This window comes from Salvelinus alpinus, chromosome 13 (assembly GCF_045679555.1).
Source record: "Salvelinus alpinus chromosome 13, SLU_Salpinus.1, whole genome shotgun sequence".
In the NCBI taxonomy this organism is placed as follows: Eukaryota; Metazoa; Chordata; class Actinopteri; order Salmoniformes; family Salmonidae; genus Salvelinus; species Salvelinus alpinus.
In genome coordinates this window covers 31,323,304-31,342,334 of record NC_092098.1, presented here as the reverse complement: position 1 = coordinate 31,342,334, position 19,031 = coordinate 31,323,304, and the positions used below count along the sequence as shown (strand labels likewise).

General features: G+C 41.2%; 3 protein-coding genes across 4 annotated transcripts in view; 2 read left to right on the top strand and 1 right to left on the bottom strand.

Moving 5' to 3' along the window:
* Positions 1-23: 23 nt before the first annotated feature.
* On the top strand, positions 24-6,919 carry LOC139537540 (transducin beta-like protein 2). Of its 2 annotated transcripts, XM_071338978.1 has the most exons (7): positions 24-368; positions 1,440-1,555; positions 3,554-3,738; positions 4,153-4,304; positions 4,475-4,601; positions 4,692-4,844; positions 4,974-6,919. In XM_071338978.1, exons 1-7 carry the CDS (start codon positions 239-241, stop codon positions 5,431-5,433), a joined length of 1,323 nt encoding a protein of 440 aa, XP_071195079.1. In that variant the 5' UTR covers positions 24-238; the 3' UTR covers positions 5,434-6,919. The 2 variants fall into 2 exon arrangements, with proteins under 2 accessions (XP_071195079.1, XP_071195080.1); XM_071338979.1 differs by lacking the exons at positions 24-368; positions 1,440-1,555 and having other exon boundaries at positions 3,635-3,772.
* Positions 6,920-7,501: 582 nt separating this feature from the next.
* LOC139537541 (B-cell CLL/lymphoma 7 protein family member B-A-like) lies at positions 7,502-17,113 on the top strand. Its single transcript, XM_071338980.1, has 6 exons — positions 7,502-7,940; positions 8,474-8,549; positions 8,615-8,714; positions 10,580-10,744; positions 10,911-10,987; positions 13,552-17,113. The coding sequence occupies exons 1-6, from the start codon at positions 7,849-7,851 to the stop codon at positions 13,639-13,641; spliced, it is 600 nt and encodes a 199-aa protein (XP_071195081.1). The 5' UTR covers positions 7,502-7,848; the 3' UTR covers positions 13,642-17,113.
* Positions 17,114-17,578: 465 nt separating this feature from the next.
* Positions 17,579-19,031, bottom strand: part of LOC139537538 (uncharacterized) — a 94,722-nt gene continuing 93,269 nt past the window's right edge. The window contains exons 21-22 of the mRNA XM_071338976.1: positions 18,698-18,857; positions 17,579-18,336 (exon numbers count right to left, since the gene is read on the bottom strand). Coding sequence (XP_071195077.1) covers positions 18,236-18,336; positions 18,698-18,857 — 261 coding nt within the window. The 3' untranslated portion in view covers positions 17,579-18,235. The remainder of the gene's footprint in view (positions 18,337-18,697; positions 18,858-19,031) is intronic.

The window sequence follows — 19,031 nt, the reverse complement described above, 5'->3', positions numbered from 1 at the left end:
ACTGACTTCAGAAACTGAATGAAGACGAATGTTTATGCATTTGTAAAGCAAGTTCGAGTAGTCGTTTTTGGATGTCATACAGTTAATAACTACAACATTATTTATTTAAATACACCGATATTGCTAGCTGAGCAAAGCAAGTAGCTAACGTTACCCAGGCTAGCCTCTCAGAGTTTGCTAGCTAGCTTCAGTTAGCTATCATTTTAGCCAGTGCTAACGTGGCACAAACTGTGCAAAGATGGAGTTTGCTGCTCTTACTGCCTTGACCGTATTAATAGGAATGCTGATAATTTTGGTCGCAATCGCTGTGGGAAAGCAGAAAGGAGAAATAAGTGATCAACTAGAGCAGAAAGAAGAGGACTCAGTTGGTAAGTTGCTCCTTTTGCTTGTTTGCATGTCTTGTTGCTATGGATTGCTATTGTACTAACGTTAGCTAGCTGAGTCAAACAGGTGCAAGTTACACAATGTAATATAAGCCAGTGGCCCTTGATGATAGTTAGAATAGATATATTAATTAATATTAATACCTGGCACCAGGTCAAAATTCTCTACATGTCCCGAAGCCAGCCATAAACTTGTTGCTGGAAGAAAGATTGAATTAAATGGTGACCAAAGCCATAGAATTAGAATACTAGAAGGGACATTAATCTTCTTATGATGGGATAATGGTCAGTCCATAGAGATCGTATTAAATTAAATTACTTTATTAAATTAATTAGTATTCTAATTCATACTTCTCTGGGTCAGGGAGTTGGTCAACCATGGTTTGCCAGTTCTGTGATAAGATAGTGTAAAATAATGAATTTAAAGAATGTATCTGCACTGTTTGTTAGCTAACTAGGCAGCCAGTTTTATAATTTTTATAATTAACTGCCAATATGCCAACATTCCATTCAAACAATGCAGTCAAACCTGCACCATAGACTGACTGAAATCATTTGATGATAAGACTTAGACAAGTTGTAAATGCAACAAATACCAATATTGTATCATATCACTCAAAGCTTTCCAAGGAAACAAAAATGTAGACATTTGTCTGTTTACATATATTTTAGAGGCTATTTGTACAGAACATTTGTATAAAACCCTTATAAACTGTATTTATAATTATTTGACTATTTTAGATTGACAATAATTATATTACACAATTTCTGATATCAAACGCCTTTTATTTTCCTGCATTAGTAGAATAAGGATTATGACTCTACTACCATTAATTCCAATTACACCGGATTTCTCTTAGACCAATATGGCTGCCGTCTAGCAAATTAATAGACCAAAATATTGTTTTGTTACAGAATTGTAAGATGTTGATTCAAAACATTTACCGTTTCCAGAGGAGAAAGCAACCAGAAGTTTGAACATTTTGATAATGGAAGTTACTAGAAAGTGTCATATTGAACGTCTTGTGTAACGAGATGCCAATTCATCCCCTGCAGCAGAGGAAAGTGCAGTGAAGGCTTCCACTGCCAAGAAACAGAAACAACAGCGTCCTCGCAAGGAGAAAGCCCAGCAGCAAACCTTCAGCCATCCTCTCCTGGCTTCCTCCTTGAAGGTGGGCCATGCTCCACATACTGTGAAACCCATGTTACGCCATATCAAAGATGATATATTATATTGACAAGATAGTTGAGTGACCGCTCTAACAATGGCAATGCATGTCCTCAAAGATGGGAGGCGAGATCAGGTGGGACCATTCTAGCCAATGAGGGCAGATACACGTGTGAACAACAGTTTTTTTCAAAGTTGCCAGAATGCCACATGTATCCACTTATATCAGTACATTTTGTAAAAGCCTATAAACATTACAAAACCTCTCTTCAGTCAAATAAGCCTCACGCAATTCAACACTCTCTCATAGTCCTCCATACAAAAAAATTCCAACTTGGTCTGCTTATCTCAAGCGGACAGATTTTGGGCAGAGTAATCCTCTCGCTTCACCTTTTCCTCTGGACATATTTAGGCATACTCTGCCATTTACTAGAGTGAATGATGTCATAGCCAAGGGTCACTAAGAAGTTTATATACATTCCAAGAACCAGCCCACAAGCCAGTTGTTTAATGCATGATAAGCTGCACCAACAAGGCACAAGTACTTGGGAGTATGGCTAGATGGTACACTGTCCTTCTCTCAGCACATATCAAAGCTGCAGGCGAAAGTTAAATCTAGACTTGGTTTCCTCTATCGTAATCACTCCTCTTTCACCCCAGCTGCTAAACTAACCCTGATTCAGATGACCATCCTACCCATGCTAGATTATAAAGACTTAATTTATAGATCGGCAGGTAAGGGTGCTCTCGAGCGGCTAGATGTTCTTTACCATTCGGGCATCAGATTTGCCACCAATGCTTCTTATAGGACACATCACTGCACTCTATACTCTTCTGTAAACTGGTCATCTCTATACCCGTCGCAAGACCCACAGGTTGATGCTTAAAACCCTCTTAGGCCTCACTCCCCCCTATCTGAGATATCTACTGCAGCCCTCATCCTCCACATACAACACCCGTTCTGCCAGTCACATTCTGTTAAAGGTCCCCAAAGCACACACATCCCTGGGCCACTCGTCTTTTCAGTTCGCTGCAGCTAGCAACTGGAACAAGCTGCAACAAACACTCAAACTGGACAGTTTTATCTCAATCTCTTCATTCAAAGACTCAATCATGGACACTCTGACAGTTGTGGCTGCTTTTTTGTGATGTATTGTTGTCTCTACCTTCTTTCCCTTTTGTGCTGTTGTCTGTGCCCAATAATGTTTGTACCATGTTTTGTGCTTCTGCCATGTTGTATTGCTACCATGTTGTTGTTGTTGTGTTGCTACCATGCTATGTTGTCATGTTGCTGCCATGCTATGTTGTCTTAGGTCTCTCTTTATGTAGTGTTGTATTGTCTCTCTTGTTGCGATGTGTGTTTTTGTTCTATATTTTTTATCCCAGCCCCCGTCCCCGCAGGAGGCCTTTTGCCTTTTGTTAGGCCGTCATAGTTAAGAACAAATTCTTATTTACAAACTTGCCAAGTTAAATAATGGTAAAATTATGTAATGACAGTGGTGTGTGACGAGGTTACAGAATTATCTGATGCTTGATCATCGATTGTGTAAAAACTGATTCGAGTTTAGGTTGCTGGTTTTAGTTGGGGCTATCATGGTGGTATCTTTTAAAGCACAGAGATGGAGGTTGCAGTTTAAAAGGCTGATTCCCACACATTCACAATGGTTGGAGATGATTAACTGGAAAAACAAGGAAGGGAAATAATAACAGTAAATGTTCTCCATTCAAATGATAATATTAATCAAGAAATAAGAACAAACTTATCATAAATGCATCCAAAAACACGAAAGGTATTGCAAAAGACACTTCTGCAAACTGTAAAGTTTGGTCTGCACATTGATTAGTGACAGGTGTGAGTGTTTAACCTGGTGGATTGGCTGAAGTCCCGCCTCTGCTGGAGGGGGATTGGACAGGTGAATGGTGGTTGGATGAGAGGACTAGCAGTCAGTGTAGGGGAAATTCGACAACAGCTTGGCTGACTCGTCTCTGTCTTTCTCCCCAGAGTCACAGTGGCAATGTGACGTCCCTGGACTTCAGCAGCAACGGGAAGTACCTAGCTACTTGTGCTGACGACCGCACTGTCAGGATATGGAGCACCAAGGACTTCCTGGACAGAGACCATAAATGTCTGAGGGCCAACGTAGAGCTGGACCACGCCACGCTGGTCCGCTTCAGCCCGGACTCAAAGTACACATACACCCATGCATGTCCAGAACAAAGGGTATAGATACAGTACATTCGGAAAGTATTCAGACCCCTTGATTTTTTTCCACATTTTGTTACGTTACAGCCTTAATATAAAAGGGATTAAATGTTTTTTTCCCTCATCAATATACACACAATACTCCATAATGACAAAGCAAAAATAGGTTTTTAGAAACGTTTGCAAATGTATCAAATAAAAAACAGAAATACCTTATTTACAAAAGTATTCAGACCTTTTGCGATGAGACACGAAATTGAGCTCAGGTGCAACGTAACAAAATGTGGAAAAAAATCTAAGGGTCTGAATACTTTACGAATGCACTGTAGATGGATGGCTGGATGGATAGAGAACCTCTTGTCTTTCTATACTTATTTTCACTCTGTCTTGGTATGCAGGGCCTTCATTACTTGGCTGGCTAACGGAGATACTATTCGCATCTTCAAGATGACCAAGAAGGATGATGGTAGCTTCACTTTCAAAGCTGCCCCTGAAGACTTCCCTCAGAAACACAAGACCAATGTCATCAACATCGGCATCGCAGAGACGGGTATGACTGCTAAATGTATTCAGACTGAATGACTAAAAGGCAGAAAGATGTGAATGTGTGATATGCTCATTTCTATGATTATTGACTGATGAATGACTGTTAGAAGTTATGAAAGAGACCCTTGTTCCAGTCTAAAATCTCATCTGTCTCCCTTGTTTTCTGTGTTCCAGGCAAGTTCATCATGAGTGCCTCCACTGACACCAACATCCTCATCTGGGACCTGAAAGGAGAGGTACTGGCCTCTATCATCACCAACCAGATGACCAACTCCTACGCTGCCATCTCACCATGTGGCAGGTCAGTACCCTAAACGTGTCTGTGCGGGTTTTATAGCTAATGTAATAGTACTCTCAGGTAGATCATTTCTGGGTGGTTTTCTGTCTTCAGGTTTGTTGCCTCCTGTGGCTTCACTCCTGATGTGAAGGTGTGGGAGGTGTGCTTCGGGAAGGGTGGCGAGTTCAAAGAGGTGGCCCGCGCCTTCGACCTAAAGGGCCATTCAGCTGGAGTCCACTCCTTTGCGTTCTCTAATGACTCACGCAGGTAAGGCATGCATTGTGTGGTATCCTATCAAAACATTGATGGTTGATTTCCATGGATGACATTATGATAACATTTATAAGGAAGATTTCCCCCATTGAGGTATGTGAAACCGTCTTTCGTTTCCCCCAGAATGGCCACTGTGTCCAAGGACGGCACATGGCGACTGTGGGACACGGATGTGGAGTACAAGAAGCAACAGGACCCCTACCTACTGAAGTCAGTGCCTTGCCAGTCGTCAGAGGGAAGCCGTGTGGCCCTGTCGCCGGACGCCCGGGTGGTGGCCATCTCCAACAGCTGCAGCGTGGCCATGTACAGCACCTCCACGGGTCAGCTGGAGGAGGAGTTCCACGGAGTCCACAGCGAGGAGATCACTGATCTGAGGTTTGACATCAACAGTCGCTACCTGGTGTGCAGCGGGGACCGGGCGGTACGTGTGTTCCACAATGCGCCGGGCTACCGCGCGGCCATCCAGGACATGCAGGCCATGCTGAAGAAGGCCCAGAACGAGGGCATGAAACAAAGGCTAAAACAGCAGATACAGGAGGCGCAGAGCGCGCTGGACACTGTGCTCACAGCACCCAAGGATTAAAGAACTAAAGCCCCCCCCCCCAGGCTGGCTGTGTAGAACACTATTTCGATCTCTCTCTTCCTCCCCTTCTCTCACACACTGCCTCCACAGAATGGCATGCAATTCGACTCCTGTCAGGGATGTGGCATTTGCATGCTGGTTTTAATAAATTAATCATGATATGTTTCTATAGAAATATGGCTCTGTTTTGTGAATGCTCTGCCTTCCTCGAAGTCAGGAATACTATGTTCTCTGTCTTCTTGGACCAGTAATCCTACTACTATAGAAGAGCTTGCTTTGCTTTGGCAACAAAAACATTTGTTGTATAATAGGACCAGAGTTCAGCTGGGGTGCCTTGTGTTTCTACAGTTCCTCTGTAAAAACACAAGACATACTAAACTAACAATAATTTCCATGACATCCTATCCAGGTGAATGCTATGATCCCAATGATATCGCATGTTAAATCCACTTCAATTAGTGTAGATGAAGGGGAAGAGACAGGTTAAAGAATAATTTTTAAGCCTTGAGACAATTGAGACATGGATTGTGTATGTGTGCCATTCAGAGGGTGAATGGGCAAGACAAAAGATTGAAGTGCCTTTGAATGGGGTATGGTAGTAGGTACCAGGCGCACCAGTTTGAGTGTGTCAAGAACTGCAATCCTGCTGGGTTTTTCGCGCTCAACAGTTTTTCATGTGTATAAAGAATGGTCCACCACCCAAAGTACATCCAGCCAGCTTGACAACTGTGGGAAGCATCCCTGTGGAACGCTTTCGACACCTTGTAGTCCATGCCCGATAAATTTAGGTTATTGAGGGCAAAAGGTGTGCAACTCAATATTAAGAAAGTGTTCCTAATGTTTTGTACACTCGGTGTCTAGGCTTGACAGTTCTTGCAGCTTTTGTGTTCTGAAGGAATACCGAACACATTATGCGTACATTTAAATGTAGGTGTAGCGGTCTTAGGGACTGCATCTCAGGGTTAGAGGTGTCACTACAGACCCTGGTTCGATTCCAGGCTGTATCACAACCGGCTGTGATTGGGAGTCCCATAGGGCGGCGCACAATTGGCCCAGCGTCGTCCAGGTTAGGGTTTGGCCAGGGTAGGCTGTCATTGTAAATAAGAATTTGTTCTTAATTGACTTGCCTAGTTAAATTTTTTTAAATTCTACTGTGCCCACATTGTGTCGCGATTCCCTTTTGCCTGCAACATATTCAAATGCCAGTATGCATTTTGCAAACGGTGGAAGCACCTAAATCTGATAACACAACAACAACTTGATGGCAGTAACCAACTACTGGTGGTCAGGGATGCATTGTGTGGTCAGGGTTTCTCTTCACTCTGGATGCAATCAGGCTACCTAAAGCGCATACAGTGGGCGACGTCTTCAGCTATTTGCCTACAGCTCTCCATAAAACGTTTGTTTTGGGAGCGACAGGATAGGAAATATCAATGGTGAGGAAATACGTTCCTGGTTTTAATGATTAAAAAAACGTATTACTATTTTTTTGTATTTTTATGTATGGTTTATTTTTTTATTGCAGAAACACCAGTAATTTAAAATGGTATTAATGTACTGCTAGAATTCCTCATAGAAAACATGGAAGTGTTTTTTTATTAGTGAATGTACATTTATGAATATGAAAATGTTCCATTAGCACAATTAGATTCATGAGGTAAAATAGTTTTTCCTCTATCCTTATTACAGTTAAGGAAACCGAGCAGCACATTCTCCCATAATAAACAAAGGTCATCAAGAATATAACAATTATAAAACTATAAATATCTTGTCATAATTTCTTTACATGTAGACAATGCCAAAATAAATGCAAAACTGTTTCTGGATGCTCAACACAAAAAGTACAGGTAATGTTAATGTCTTTTTTTGAGTTTCTTCAGGTAATGATTCACAGGGTAATACTTATGGATCATTTTGAAAGAGACCTCTTTGAACTTGTTAACTAGCAGGTATTTGTGTGGTAATAACCATACTTTTTTCAAACAGATATTATTGACAAATGTATTACAGTAAGTTGTGACATAAGGAATAGACACAATATCCCTTTGAAATAAAGCACGTCTGTTGTCCTGAGGGAGCAAGGAGAAACAAATGTTTTCTATTGGAGAGACACGGTAGATACATTTAAATGTAGGTGTAGACGCATGACGTGATCGGAATTCCAGGATAAGAACAAGAAAGCTGCATGAACTGTCAAGTCTAGGCACGGCTTTAATGATGCCAGTGTAAATGCAATGTAACAAGTGGCCCCAGATGGTTTCTTCATGTAAACACATGCACATTTAGTGAGGGCGTTCTGTGAGAACAAGAAGTGAATGGGTACCGAAAGCTCGCGAGATTCGGTGGGCAGGACGGAGAGCTAGCTAAAGCTAAACAGTCTGTCGGAGGCAAATAAAACTAAAACCAAGCATAAAGATGTCTGGACGCTCGGTTCGCGCTGAGACACGAAGCCGCGCTAAAGATGACATGAAGAAGGTGATGGCGGCCATTGAGAGGGTCAGAAGATGGTAAGTACAACACTATTTATTTGTGTGAAAGATCATAAAAGATTGCCGATACAGAAAGTTCAGCGACATGGAGGCGTGGTTTGAGACAGAATGACAGTGAAAGACCGAGAGCACAGCCAATGATTATCACTGTGAAGCCTACTCCCTCGAGACAAGGGGCTTTTCAACAAGAGGCGGGACCCAAAAGTACACTTGCGTAAAGCTAGTTAGTTAGCTAGCTTGCTTATAATTGGGGAATGGACAGACAGGCTAGCAAGCGAACTATGCAGTGACTGTCGTGTAGTAATCAATAAGATACTATTCAACCATAGCCAGTGAGGTATCCTCGCTTATTAGTAGCAGCTTCCACTAATAGCATTGCATTCATTGGTATAATTCCACTCTATGGATGGGATATGTAAACGGTTTGTGCAATCCGGGATCGTTGGGACGTTCCTAGCCTAACCTTTACCATTTTCCATTTCAACCTCAATGGGTGCACTTGACCCTTGAACTATCTGAATGTAAAGGAGCGCACTCATTGTTTTCTACAGGGAGAAGAAATGGGTCACTGTCGGAGACACATCTTTGAGGATATTCAAATGGGTACCAGTGGTGGATACAAAAGAAGTAAGTTATTTTCTTATTTAACAACCTAAGTAGCAATGTCAGTTTAATGCTTTGTCTTCTTGTAGGAGAAGAGTAAGGTGGTCCCGGCTGGAGCAGTCAGGGAGCTGAATAGCTTCTCCACAGATCCAGCCTCAGAAAACACACATTCAAGTCATCTGGATTTTGGTGAGGATGGAGAACCGTTTTGAGTGACATTCGGAAAGTATTCCATCCCCTTCACTTTTTCCACATTTGGTACGTTACAGCCTTATTCTAAAATTAGTTAAATTCTTTCCCCCTCATCAATCTACACACAATACCCTCATTGTGACAAAGCAAAAACAGTTTTTTAGAAATTTTTGCAAATTTCTTACAAATAAAAACAGACACCTTATTTACATAAGTATTCAGACCCTTTGCTATGAGACTCGAAATTGAGCTCAAGTGCATCTTGTTTCCATTGATCAGCCTTGATGTTTCTACTGGGATAGTGGTTAGAGCGTTGGGCCAGTAACTGAAAGGTTGCTGGATCGAATCCATCTGTTGTTCTGCCCCTGAACAAGGCAGTTAATCAACTGTTCCCCGGGCGCAGTGGATGTCGATTTAATGCAGCACCCCACAGCTCTCTGATTCAGAGGGGTTGGGTTAAATGTGGAAGACATATTTTAGTTGAATGCATTCAGTTGTACAACTGACTAGGTATCCCCCTTTCCTTTCCTTGATTGGAGTCCACCTGTGTTAATTCAATTGATTGGACATGATTTGGAAAGGCACACACCTGTGTATATAAGGTCCCACAGTTGATAGTGCTTGTCAGAGCAAAAACCAAGCCATGAGGTTGAATGAGTTGTCCGTAAAGCTCAGAGACAGGATTGTGTCGAAGCACAGATCTGGGGAATGGTATCAAAAAATGTCTGCAGTATTGAAGGTCCCAAAGAACACAGTGGCCTCCATCATTCTAAAATGGAAGAAGTTTGTAACCACCAAGACTCTTCCTAGAGCTGGCCGCCAGGCCAAACTGAGCAATCGGGGGAGAAGGGCCTTGGTCAGGGAGGTGATCAAGAACCCGATGGTCACTCTGACAGCTCCAGAGTTCCTCTGTGGAGATGGGAGAACCTTCCAGAAGGACAACCATCTCTGCAGCACTCCACCAATCAGGCCTTTATGGTAGAGTGGCCAGACGGAAGCCACTCCTCAGTAAAAGGCTCATGACAGGCCACTTGGAGTTTGCCAAAATGCACAAGATTCTCTGGTGTGATGAAACCAAGATTCAATTATTTGGCCTAAATGCCAAGCGTCACGTCTGGAGGAAACCTGGCACCATCCCTACGGTGAAGCATGGTGGTGGCAGCATCATGCTATGGGGATGTTTTTCAGTGGCAGGGACTGGGAGACTAGTCAGGGTTGAGCAAAAGATGAATGGAGCAAAGTACACAGAGATGATATGAGATGATAACCTGCTACAGAGCGCTGCCCTTCCAACTGGTTCACCTTCCAACAGGACAACGACCCTAAGCACACAGCCAAGACAATGCAGGAGTGGCTTTGGGACAAGTCTCTGAATGTCCTTGAGTGGCCCATCCAGAGCCTGGACTTGAACCCGATTGAACATATCTGGAGAGACCTGAAAATAGCTGTGCAGCGACGCTCCACATCCAACCCGACAGAGCTTGAGAGGATCTGCAGAGAAGAATGGGAGAAACGCCCCAAATACAGGTGTGTTAAGCTTGTAGCATCAAACCCAAGAAGACTCATGGCTGTAATCGCTGCCAAAGGAGTAACGGGTCTGAATACTTATGTAAATGTGATTATTTTTTAAAGTATTTTTTTTAAATACATTTGCAAACATGTTTTTGCTTTGTCAGTATGGGGTATTGTGTGTAGATTCATGAGTATTTTTAAAATCCATTTTAGAATAAGGCTGTAATGTAACAAAATGTGAAAAAGTCAAGGGGTCTGAACACTTTCCGAATGCACTGTATGACCTTACCATATGCTGGCCTAGAACTCTTTCCATTTCCTCCTATTCCCTGTACTCTCTTCCTCCCCAGATGAGAACAGTAACCAGAGCTCTCTGTCTGATGCGTACCAGCCCAAAGTGGACAGCAGCAGTAACTCTAGCCCCCAGCCTAGTGAACCTCTGAGCCCCAAGAACCTGTGTGACTTCCGCACAGATGACTCACAGCCCCCGACTCTGGGCCAGGAGATCATGGAGGGTGAGACGGACAGACAGATGTACACACACACTTACCTCTACACGGGAACGTTAACTGAAGATCTTTTTCAATTATTCTGATGTCAACTAATAAGGTCAAATATATCTTCAGATTCTTTAAGAGGTTTTAAGTGAATGTTTATTTATTTTACTTTTCTTTTCTTCAAAGCCGTCATTGCCAAGTGAACTGGCTGACGAACCTCCGTTGCTGATTAAAGAGGACTTGTTGCCCCTCACTACTCAGGTAAAGCGCATCTAACATCCCAATGATCATTCCACTTCGACACCACAGCTTTGTCACTCAACCGATTTACACTGAACAAAATTATAAATGCAACAATTTCAAAGATTTTACTGAGTTACAGTTCATATAAGAAAATCAGTCAATTGAAATTAACTCAGCCCTAATCTATGGATTTCACATGACTGGGAATAAATATATGCGTTTGTTGGTCACAGATACCTTAATGGTAGGGGCGTTGATCAGAAAACCAGTCAGTATTTGTGGTGACCACCATTTGCCTCATGCAGCACGACACACCTCCTTCCCATAGAGTTGATCAGGCTGCTGATTGTGACCTGTGGAATGTTATCCCACTCCAGTTCAATGGCTGTGCAAAGTTGTTAGATATTGGTGGGAACTGGAACACGTCGAACCAGAGCATCCCAAACATGCTCAATGGGTGACATTTCTGGTGAGTATGCAGGCCATGGAAAAATTGGGAAATTTTCAGCTTCCAGGAATTGTGTACAGATCCTTGCGACATGGGGCCGTGAATTATTGTGCTGAAACTTGAGGTGATGGCGGCGGATGATTGGCACGACAATGGGCCTCAGGATTGCGTCACGATATCTCTGCGCATTCAAATTGCCATTGATAAAATGCAATTGTGTTTGTTTTCCGTAGCTTATGCCTGCTCATACCATAGCACCATGGTGGCAGTGGGGTTATCTGTTTACAACGTTGACATCAGCAAACCGCTCGCCCACGCAAAGCCATACACGGTGTCTGCCATCTGCCCGGTACAGTTGAAACAGGGATTAATCCGTGAAGAGCACACTTCTCCAGCATGCCAGTGGCCATCGAAGGTTTGCTCACTGAAGTCGGTTACGACGCCGAGCTGCAGTCAGGTCAAGACCCTGGTGAGGAAAATGAGCACGCAGATGCTCTTCCCTGAGGCGGTTTCTGACAGTTTGTGCAGAAATTCTTTGGGTGTGCGCAAACCGTTTCATCAGCTGTCCGGGTGGCTGGTCTCAGACCATCCAACAGGTGAAGAAGACTGATGTGGAGGTCCTGGGCTGGCATGGTTACATGTGGTCTGCGGTTGTAGTGCCATATTCTCTAAAATTACATTGGAGGCGGCTTATGGTAGAGAAATGAACATTCAATTCTTTGGCAACAGCTCTGATGGACAGTCCTGCAGGCAGCATGCCAATTGCACACTCCATCAACTTGAGACATCTGTGGCATAGTGTTGTGACAACTGCACATTTTAGAGGGGCCTTTTAAGGTGCACCTGTGCAATGATGATGCTGTTTAATCAGCTTCTTGATGTGCCCCACTTGTCAGGTGGATGGATTATCTCGGCAAATGAGAAATGCCCTCTAACAGGGGTGTAAATACATTTGTGCACAAAAGTTGAGAGGAACAAGCTTCTTGTGCGGATGGAACAGTTCTGGGATCTTTTATTTCAGCTCATGGGACCAACATTTTACACGTTGCACTTTATATTTTTCTTCAATATACACTACCATTCAAAAGTTTGGGGTCACTTAGAAATGTCCTTGTTTTTGAAAGAAACTACTTTTCTGTACATTTTTTAAATAACATCAAATTGATCAGAAATACAGTGTAGACATTGTTAATGTTGTAAATGACTATTGTAGCCTGAAACGACTGATAAAAAAAATAATAGTATCCACATAGGTGTACAGAGGCCCATTATCAGCAACCATCACTCCTGTCTTCCAATGGCACATTGTGTTAGCTAATCCAAGTTTATCGTTTTACAAGGCTAATTGATCATTAGAAAACCATTTTGCAATTATGTTAGCACAGCTGAAAACTGTTCTGATTTAAAGAAGCAATAAAACTGGCCTTCTTTAGTTGAATATCTGGAGCATCAGCATTTGTGGGTTAAATTACAGGCTCAAAATGGCCAGAAACAAAGTACTTTCTTCTGAAACTCATCAGTCTATTCTTGTTCTGAGAAATGAAGGCTATTCCATGCGAGAAATTGCCAAGAAACTGAAGATCTCATACAGCGCCGTGTACTACTCCCATCACAGAACAGCGAAAACTGGCTCTAACCAGAATAGAAAGAGGATGGGAGGCCCCGGTGCTCAACTGAGCAAGAGGGCAAGTACATTAGTGTCTATTTTGAGAAACAGATGTCTCACAAGTCCTCAATTAGCAGCTTGATTAAATAGTATGCACAAAACACCAGACTCAACGTCAACAGTGAAGAGGCGACTCCGGGATGCTATGCCTATGTAGATATTCAATTTTTTTTTTTATGAAATAAATCAGCCGTTTCCAGCTACAATAGTCATTTACAACATTAACAATGTCTACACTGTATTTCTGATCAATTTGATGTTATTTTAATGGGCAAAAAAGTTGCTTTTCTTTCAAAAACAAGGACATTTCTAAGTGACCCCAAACCTTTTGAACAGTAGTGCACTTTCAAGACTATTTAATACAACACATCAAACTTCTAGTTTGTCCAACAATCTACTCATTATACATTATACATAAAACTGATAAAACATGGATTCAAACAAACCTGGCTGTATTTCCTCACACAGGAGGAAGAGGAGTGTTCTGGAGCTCCGCCACTGAAGAGGGTGTGTTCTGAGCAGAACTCCATCCTGCAGAGCTCCTCAATGATGAGCTAACACACTGCACATAGCGTCAGGCTCGGACCCAATTCACTTCAGGCACTTTGTTGAATCTAATTTTTTTGATTTGGTAAAATTGTCTGTCATTTTCAATGACATTTCTGGTTCATAAATTGAACAAAACATTTGAAACGAATTGAACTCTCAACTAATTTGCTGATTTTAAAATAAAAAATGCTTTGAACCAGGCCCTGCTTAGCTTTTAGTCAGCGAGTTACACGACTGCAAGTCTATCCTCCGATGACTGCAATAGATACATTTTAAGGACCAGACATATGGAAGGACCACCATACTTGTTATGATTTTATATTGAATCTCTTTCAAAGTGATTTTGTTTTTCCCTTAAAGGACCCATGAATATGTAGTTTAGTTGACACTGTTTAGTTTCAATGGATTAACAGCGGAATACAAAACCAAAGCACTCCACCACCATTCTCCCGAGGTAGTGCAGTCCGGTAGGTTACATGTATGCCCTTTTTTTTTTTTTTGATTTGGGAGATACCGTTTTCTGTCTACAAAATATAACTTTTCACGTAAACTATTTATTGCAAGGCAATGACAGGAAATGTATTAAGTAATAGTTGAATTAAGCTATGGTCAGTGTTGTAGGTTTTAAGTCTGATTGGCTCTATTTTGAATGCAGCTTCATATTGTGCCATTGACACTTGTTTACTCAATGCTAGCTGTCAGGATCTTTTGTCAGTTTTGCCGATTTCTAAATCAAGTGTTATATCCGTCCATCCAGGACACGCTGGTGTGCAAATCAAACGCACTAAGTTTAACATTGTAGAATGTTTAAAAATTACAAGTACTGTATGCGATGTTTTTGAATTTACTTAAATGATGCTACTAGGTCCTTATTTTTTTGTTATTTAACTCTTAAAGATGTTGTCTCAGTTATTTAAGTAAGAGTTCATTTGTAAAATGAACACGGATTGTTTCAGTCTAAAATCTGTCTTGAGTTATCGTCTTTAGTAACCCAAGGAAGCACTTGTCTTTCTCAGATATGTTTTATGTCATATTTTACTTGAGTGAAATTAGGAAATTTAATTGATCAGGTTAGCATGTACACTGACTATTTGATGTTATTTTGGAGTGATTGTAATACTTAATAGTAACCATTTATTTATAGTACCAGTCAAAAGTTTGGACACCTACCCATTCAAGGGTTTTTCTTAATTTTTTACTATTTTCTACATTGTAGAATAATAGTGAAGACATCAAATCGATGAAATAACACATATGGAATCATGTAGTAACCAAAAAAAAAGTGTTAAACAAGTTAAAATATATTTTAGATTCTTCAAAGTAGCCACCCTTTGCCTTGATGAAAGCTTTGCACACTTTGCATTCTCTCAACCAGCTTCATGAGGTAGTCACCTGGAATGCTTTTCCAACAGTCTTGAAGGAGTTCCCACATATGCTGAGCACTTGTTGGTTGCTTTTCCTTCACTCTGCGGTACAACTCATCCCAAACCACCTCAATTGGGTTGAGGTCGGGTGATTGTGGAGGCCAAGTCATCTGATGCAGCACTCCATCACTCTCCTTCTTGGTCAAATAGCCCTTACACAGCCTGGAGGTGTGTTTTGGGTCATTGTCCTGTTGAAAAACAAATGATAGTCCCACTAAGCGCAAACCAGATGGGATGGCGTATCGCTACAGAATGATATGGTAGCCATGCTGGTTAAGCGTGCCTTGAATTCTAAATAAATTGCAGTGTCACCAACAAAGCAACCCCACACCATCACACCACCTCCGTGCTTCACGTTGGGAACCAGATTTCCACCGGTCTAATGTCCTTTGCTCGTCTTTCTTGGCCCAAGGAAGTCTCTTCTTCTTATTGGTGTCCTTTAGTAATGGTTTCTTTGCAGCAGTTTGACCATGAAGGCCTGATTCAGGCAGTCTCCTCTGAACAGTTGTTGAGATGTCTATTACTTGAACTCTGTGAAGCATTTATTTGGGCTGCAATCTGATGTGTAGTTAATTGTCAATTTCTGAGGCAGGTAACTCTAATGAACTTATCCTGTGCAGCAGAGGTAACTGGGTCTTCCTTTCCTGTGGTGGTCCTCATGAGAGCCAGTTTCATCATAGCGTTTGATGGTTTATGTGACTGCACTTGAATAAACTTTGAAAGTTCTTAATTTTCAAAGGCAAAGGGTGGCTCCTTTGAAGAATCTAAAATAGAAAATAGGTTTTGATTTGTTAAACACTTTTTTTGGTTACTAAATGATTCCATATGTATTATTTCATAGTTTGTCTTCACTATTATTCTACAATGTAGAAAATAGTAAATATTTTTTTAACGCCTGGAATGAGTAGGTGTCCAAACTTTTGACTGGTACTGTATATATATATATAACAAAAAAAAAATTTTTTTCCTCTGACAATCGACAGCAATTACACTCAAGTTTGGCAAATAGATAAGTGTGTTGCGTTGTGGTTTGCCATTTATGAAAGAAATGCTGTAATATTTGGGACTGGGCGACAAAAGTTAACTCCCGCAATATCGCTAGTTATTACTAATTTGTAATAGTTATAATTTTCAGTCGTATTACTTCATTGTACTGTTAGTCTCTTGAATAGACATGATTATTTCAAGTGATGCCAGTATGTTGAATGGGCCACTAAAATTAAGGCATTTACAATGTGATGACTTCTGTATCCACATTTAAATGACCACCTTGCAGATTAATTTGGGATGGTAGGCTTATTCTGCTAATGGATTATTTTATTTTTTAAGAAGGATGTTTGGAGAAGAGTTTGTAAAGAGTACTTTGTATTTTATTGTAATTTTCCAAGTACAAATTATTTTATAAAGGAGTATGGATTTGTAAATCTGCAGATTCTATTGTTTTGATTTTCTTTTTGAATACACATATACCATGTGTTTTAGTGAATGGGTTTGATTGAAGTGTTATATGCCTTAAGAAATGTGTTGTACATCAGTTCTACATCGGGTGAACTAGGCCATAAAGGGATCTTTCCAATAGATGGCGCTAGAGTGCACACAACCAATTCCATCAGTTGACAGTCTACCTTGCTCTGGTGTGTGCTTAAATTATTTAAAGTTTAAACATTACACACACAAGCATGTACGGGTAATTAAGTAATCTAGGCAAACCAGAACCAAATATTGCGTGAGCGCTATGTTTTCGTCCATCACGAGAGACGTGTGACAAATGAATCTATGTTTACAGATCGGATAGTACTGTAAGGACTCTATTAAATCCGTATCGTGGAAGTTTAGCGTTACATTTAAAGGTAATGTTCCCGCATTAGTGGAGACTGCATATGTCGGCTCAATCGGAAATTACCGTTACATTTCTATTGCTTCAGCGATACAGATTTAATAGAGCCCTAGATCTAATCATGTCATATATTTCATCAACTGGTGGCACTACTGAAAATTGATTATGATACATGTGCCTGTCTGTACACAATTGATTAAATAAACACACTGTTAAGTTAGATGGGACATGGTTGGTCTGTGATACAGTAACACTATTCTTCCAGGACAGGACCTGCTATTGTTTCCCATGTGACGAGGACAACGAGGTGCACAGTAAGATCAGCCCAGCCAAATGTCTGTACTGTATTGTGACTACTGTAGTCATCCAGGCCTATGGGCAAACCGCCTGACTACTGACTCACACTGGCAAACGATGAATCTCCATCAGAAACATAAAAAGCCTATGTGTGTGCACCATGAACTGAACTATGGACATTTTGATCATTGACAGGTACAACATTCATTATATTTTCAGAAGATGAACTCCAAAGTAATGCATGAAGAATTAAAGCCATTAAATTCTCTTAATCTTGCATTACTTTGGAGTGTATCCTCTGAAAATGTACTGAATGCTGTACCTGTCAATCCTTTTCTCCCAATCAGCTCAATTTCTCAGAACCTTTTGAATAACAACCCACAGCAAGTGAACAGATATGACATTGACCTTTAATATTAATCACAGATTTAAAAAGAAACATCTTTATTAATATACCATCAGCTTGCCTGAACTGTACACTGTCATCTTATCTGTATGGACATCCATTTTTTGTATTTTCATATTTGAATACAGCTATTCCTGAATATCATACATATATATATTAAGGTTCTGTGTTTACTTCAGTGAAATAACCAGATGCTCATTTAAAACACTCCCACTGAACACATTTGTAGCGGGCCAGTGACTATTTAACCTTGGGCTAGCGGCAGTTAGTGGTGACATGACATCATGATGTTTTAAGGACGAGGGTAGCTTACAGCAGCAAATTCCTTGACATCAGAAGAAAAAAACAACCTTTCCTCTAATTTAACATTTAATTATTCCTCTGTCAGTTCTCAACTGTCTACAAATTAAGTGCCACACTGACATGCTCAAGTAGATAAAGACAATTGGATTCTGTATCGCTACTCCGTATCAGCGCTGCTGCAATGGTTTCTGGGTCCTGAGATCAAACAGGAAATGAACACGATGCTTCTTGCTCTGTCGTCATGTATACGTGGGCCAGATGGCTGGGAGAAGTGCTCTGCCAGGATAGAAACAAACACTACATCTCCCATACTGTGCTGGGACACTTTGGCCGGACTTAAGAGTCTTTGAAATATTCTTCTATGTCCCAGAACTGTGTGGCCTGATCAGTGGCAAATTCATTGACGACCAGGTGGTCCCTCTTGAAACCCGTTCCACCTGAAAGACATTTCACAAATGGTTCCTTTTAGGCAACAATCTTTCTTCTACTGTGTCTTGGAGACAACTGAAAATAAGTTACGACCGTGCTTTTTTCCCCTAATGTATTTGTATAACTGGAAATACAGCATTTCATGGTTCTGGGAATAACCAATTATATACCAATACAATTTCTAGCTCTTTTCTGAGATGGCTCTGCGAATATGGTTGTTATGATCTCAAAATAGATCCTCCACTAAGTATAGCATACGGTAGTTGAGTTCAGCAGCAGTACACAACAGAAACCTGCTCTCCACTATTACAGTAGGCTCCTCTGTGTTTATCAAAGACCATACATTATAGTGGATCTCTATGGTCTCACCTCTTAAGTCCAGTACTAGTTTGTGGTTGAGATGGGAAGAGATGGTTCCGTTGTGGTTCAGGCTCCATCTCTGGTGTGTGCGTCCATGCTCCGGCCACAGGGCCACTCTGGCCCCAACTGTTGCCTTCCCCCCGATCACTGAAAGACACGCCTTACTGGCCTACAGGCAACACACACCGTGTCAATATTACACACAGATACTGCATATTACACACACACACACACACATGCACAGATACTTACCATAGCATACCATAGGGAAGAGGATTGCATATTTCCCAGAATATTCCCATTCTAGTCTTGCTTAAATGTTGAGACTTTACCTTTTTCTCTC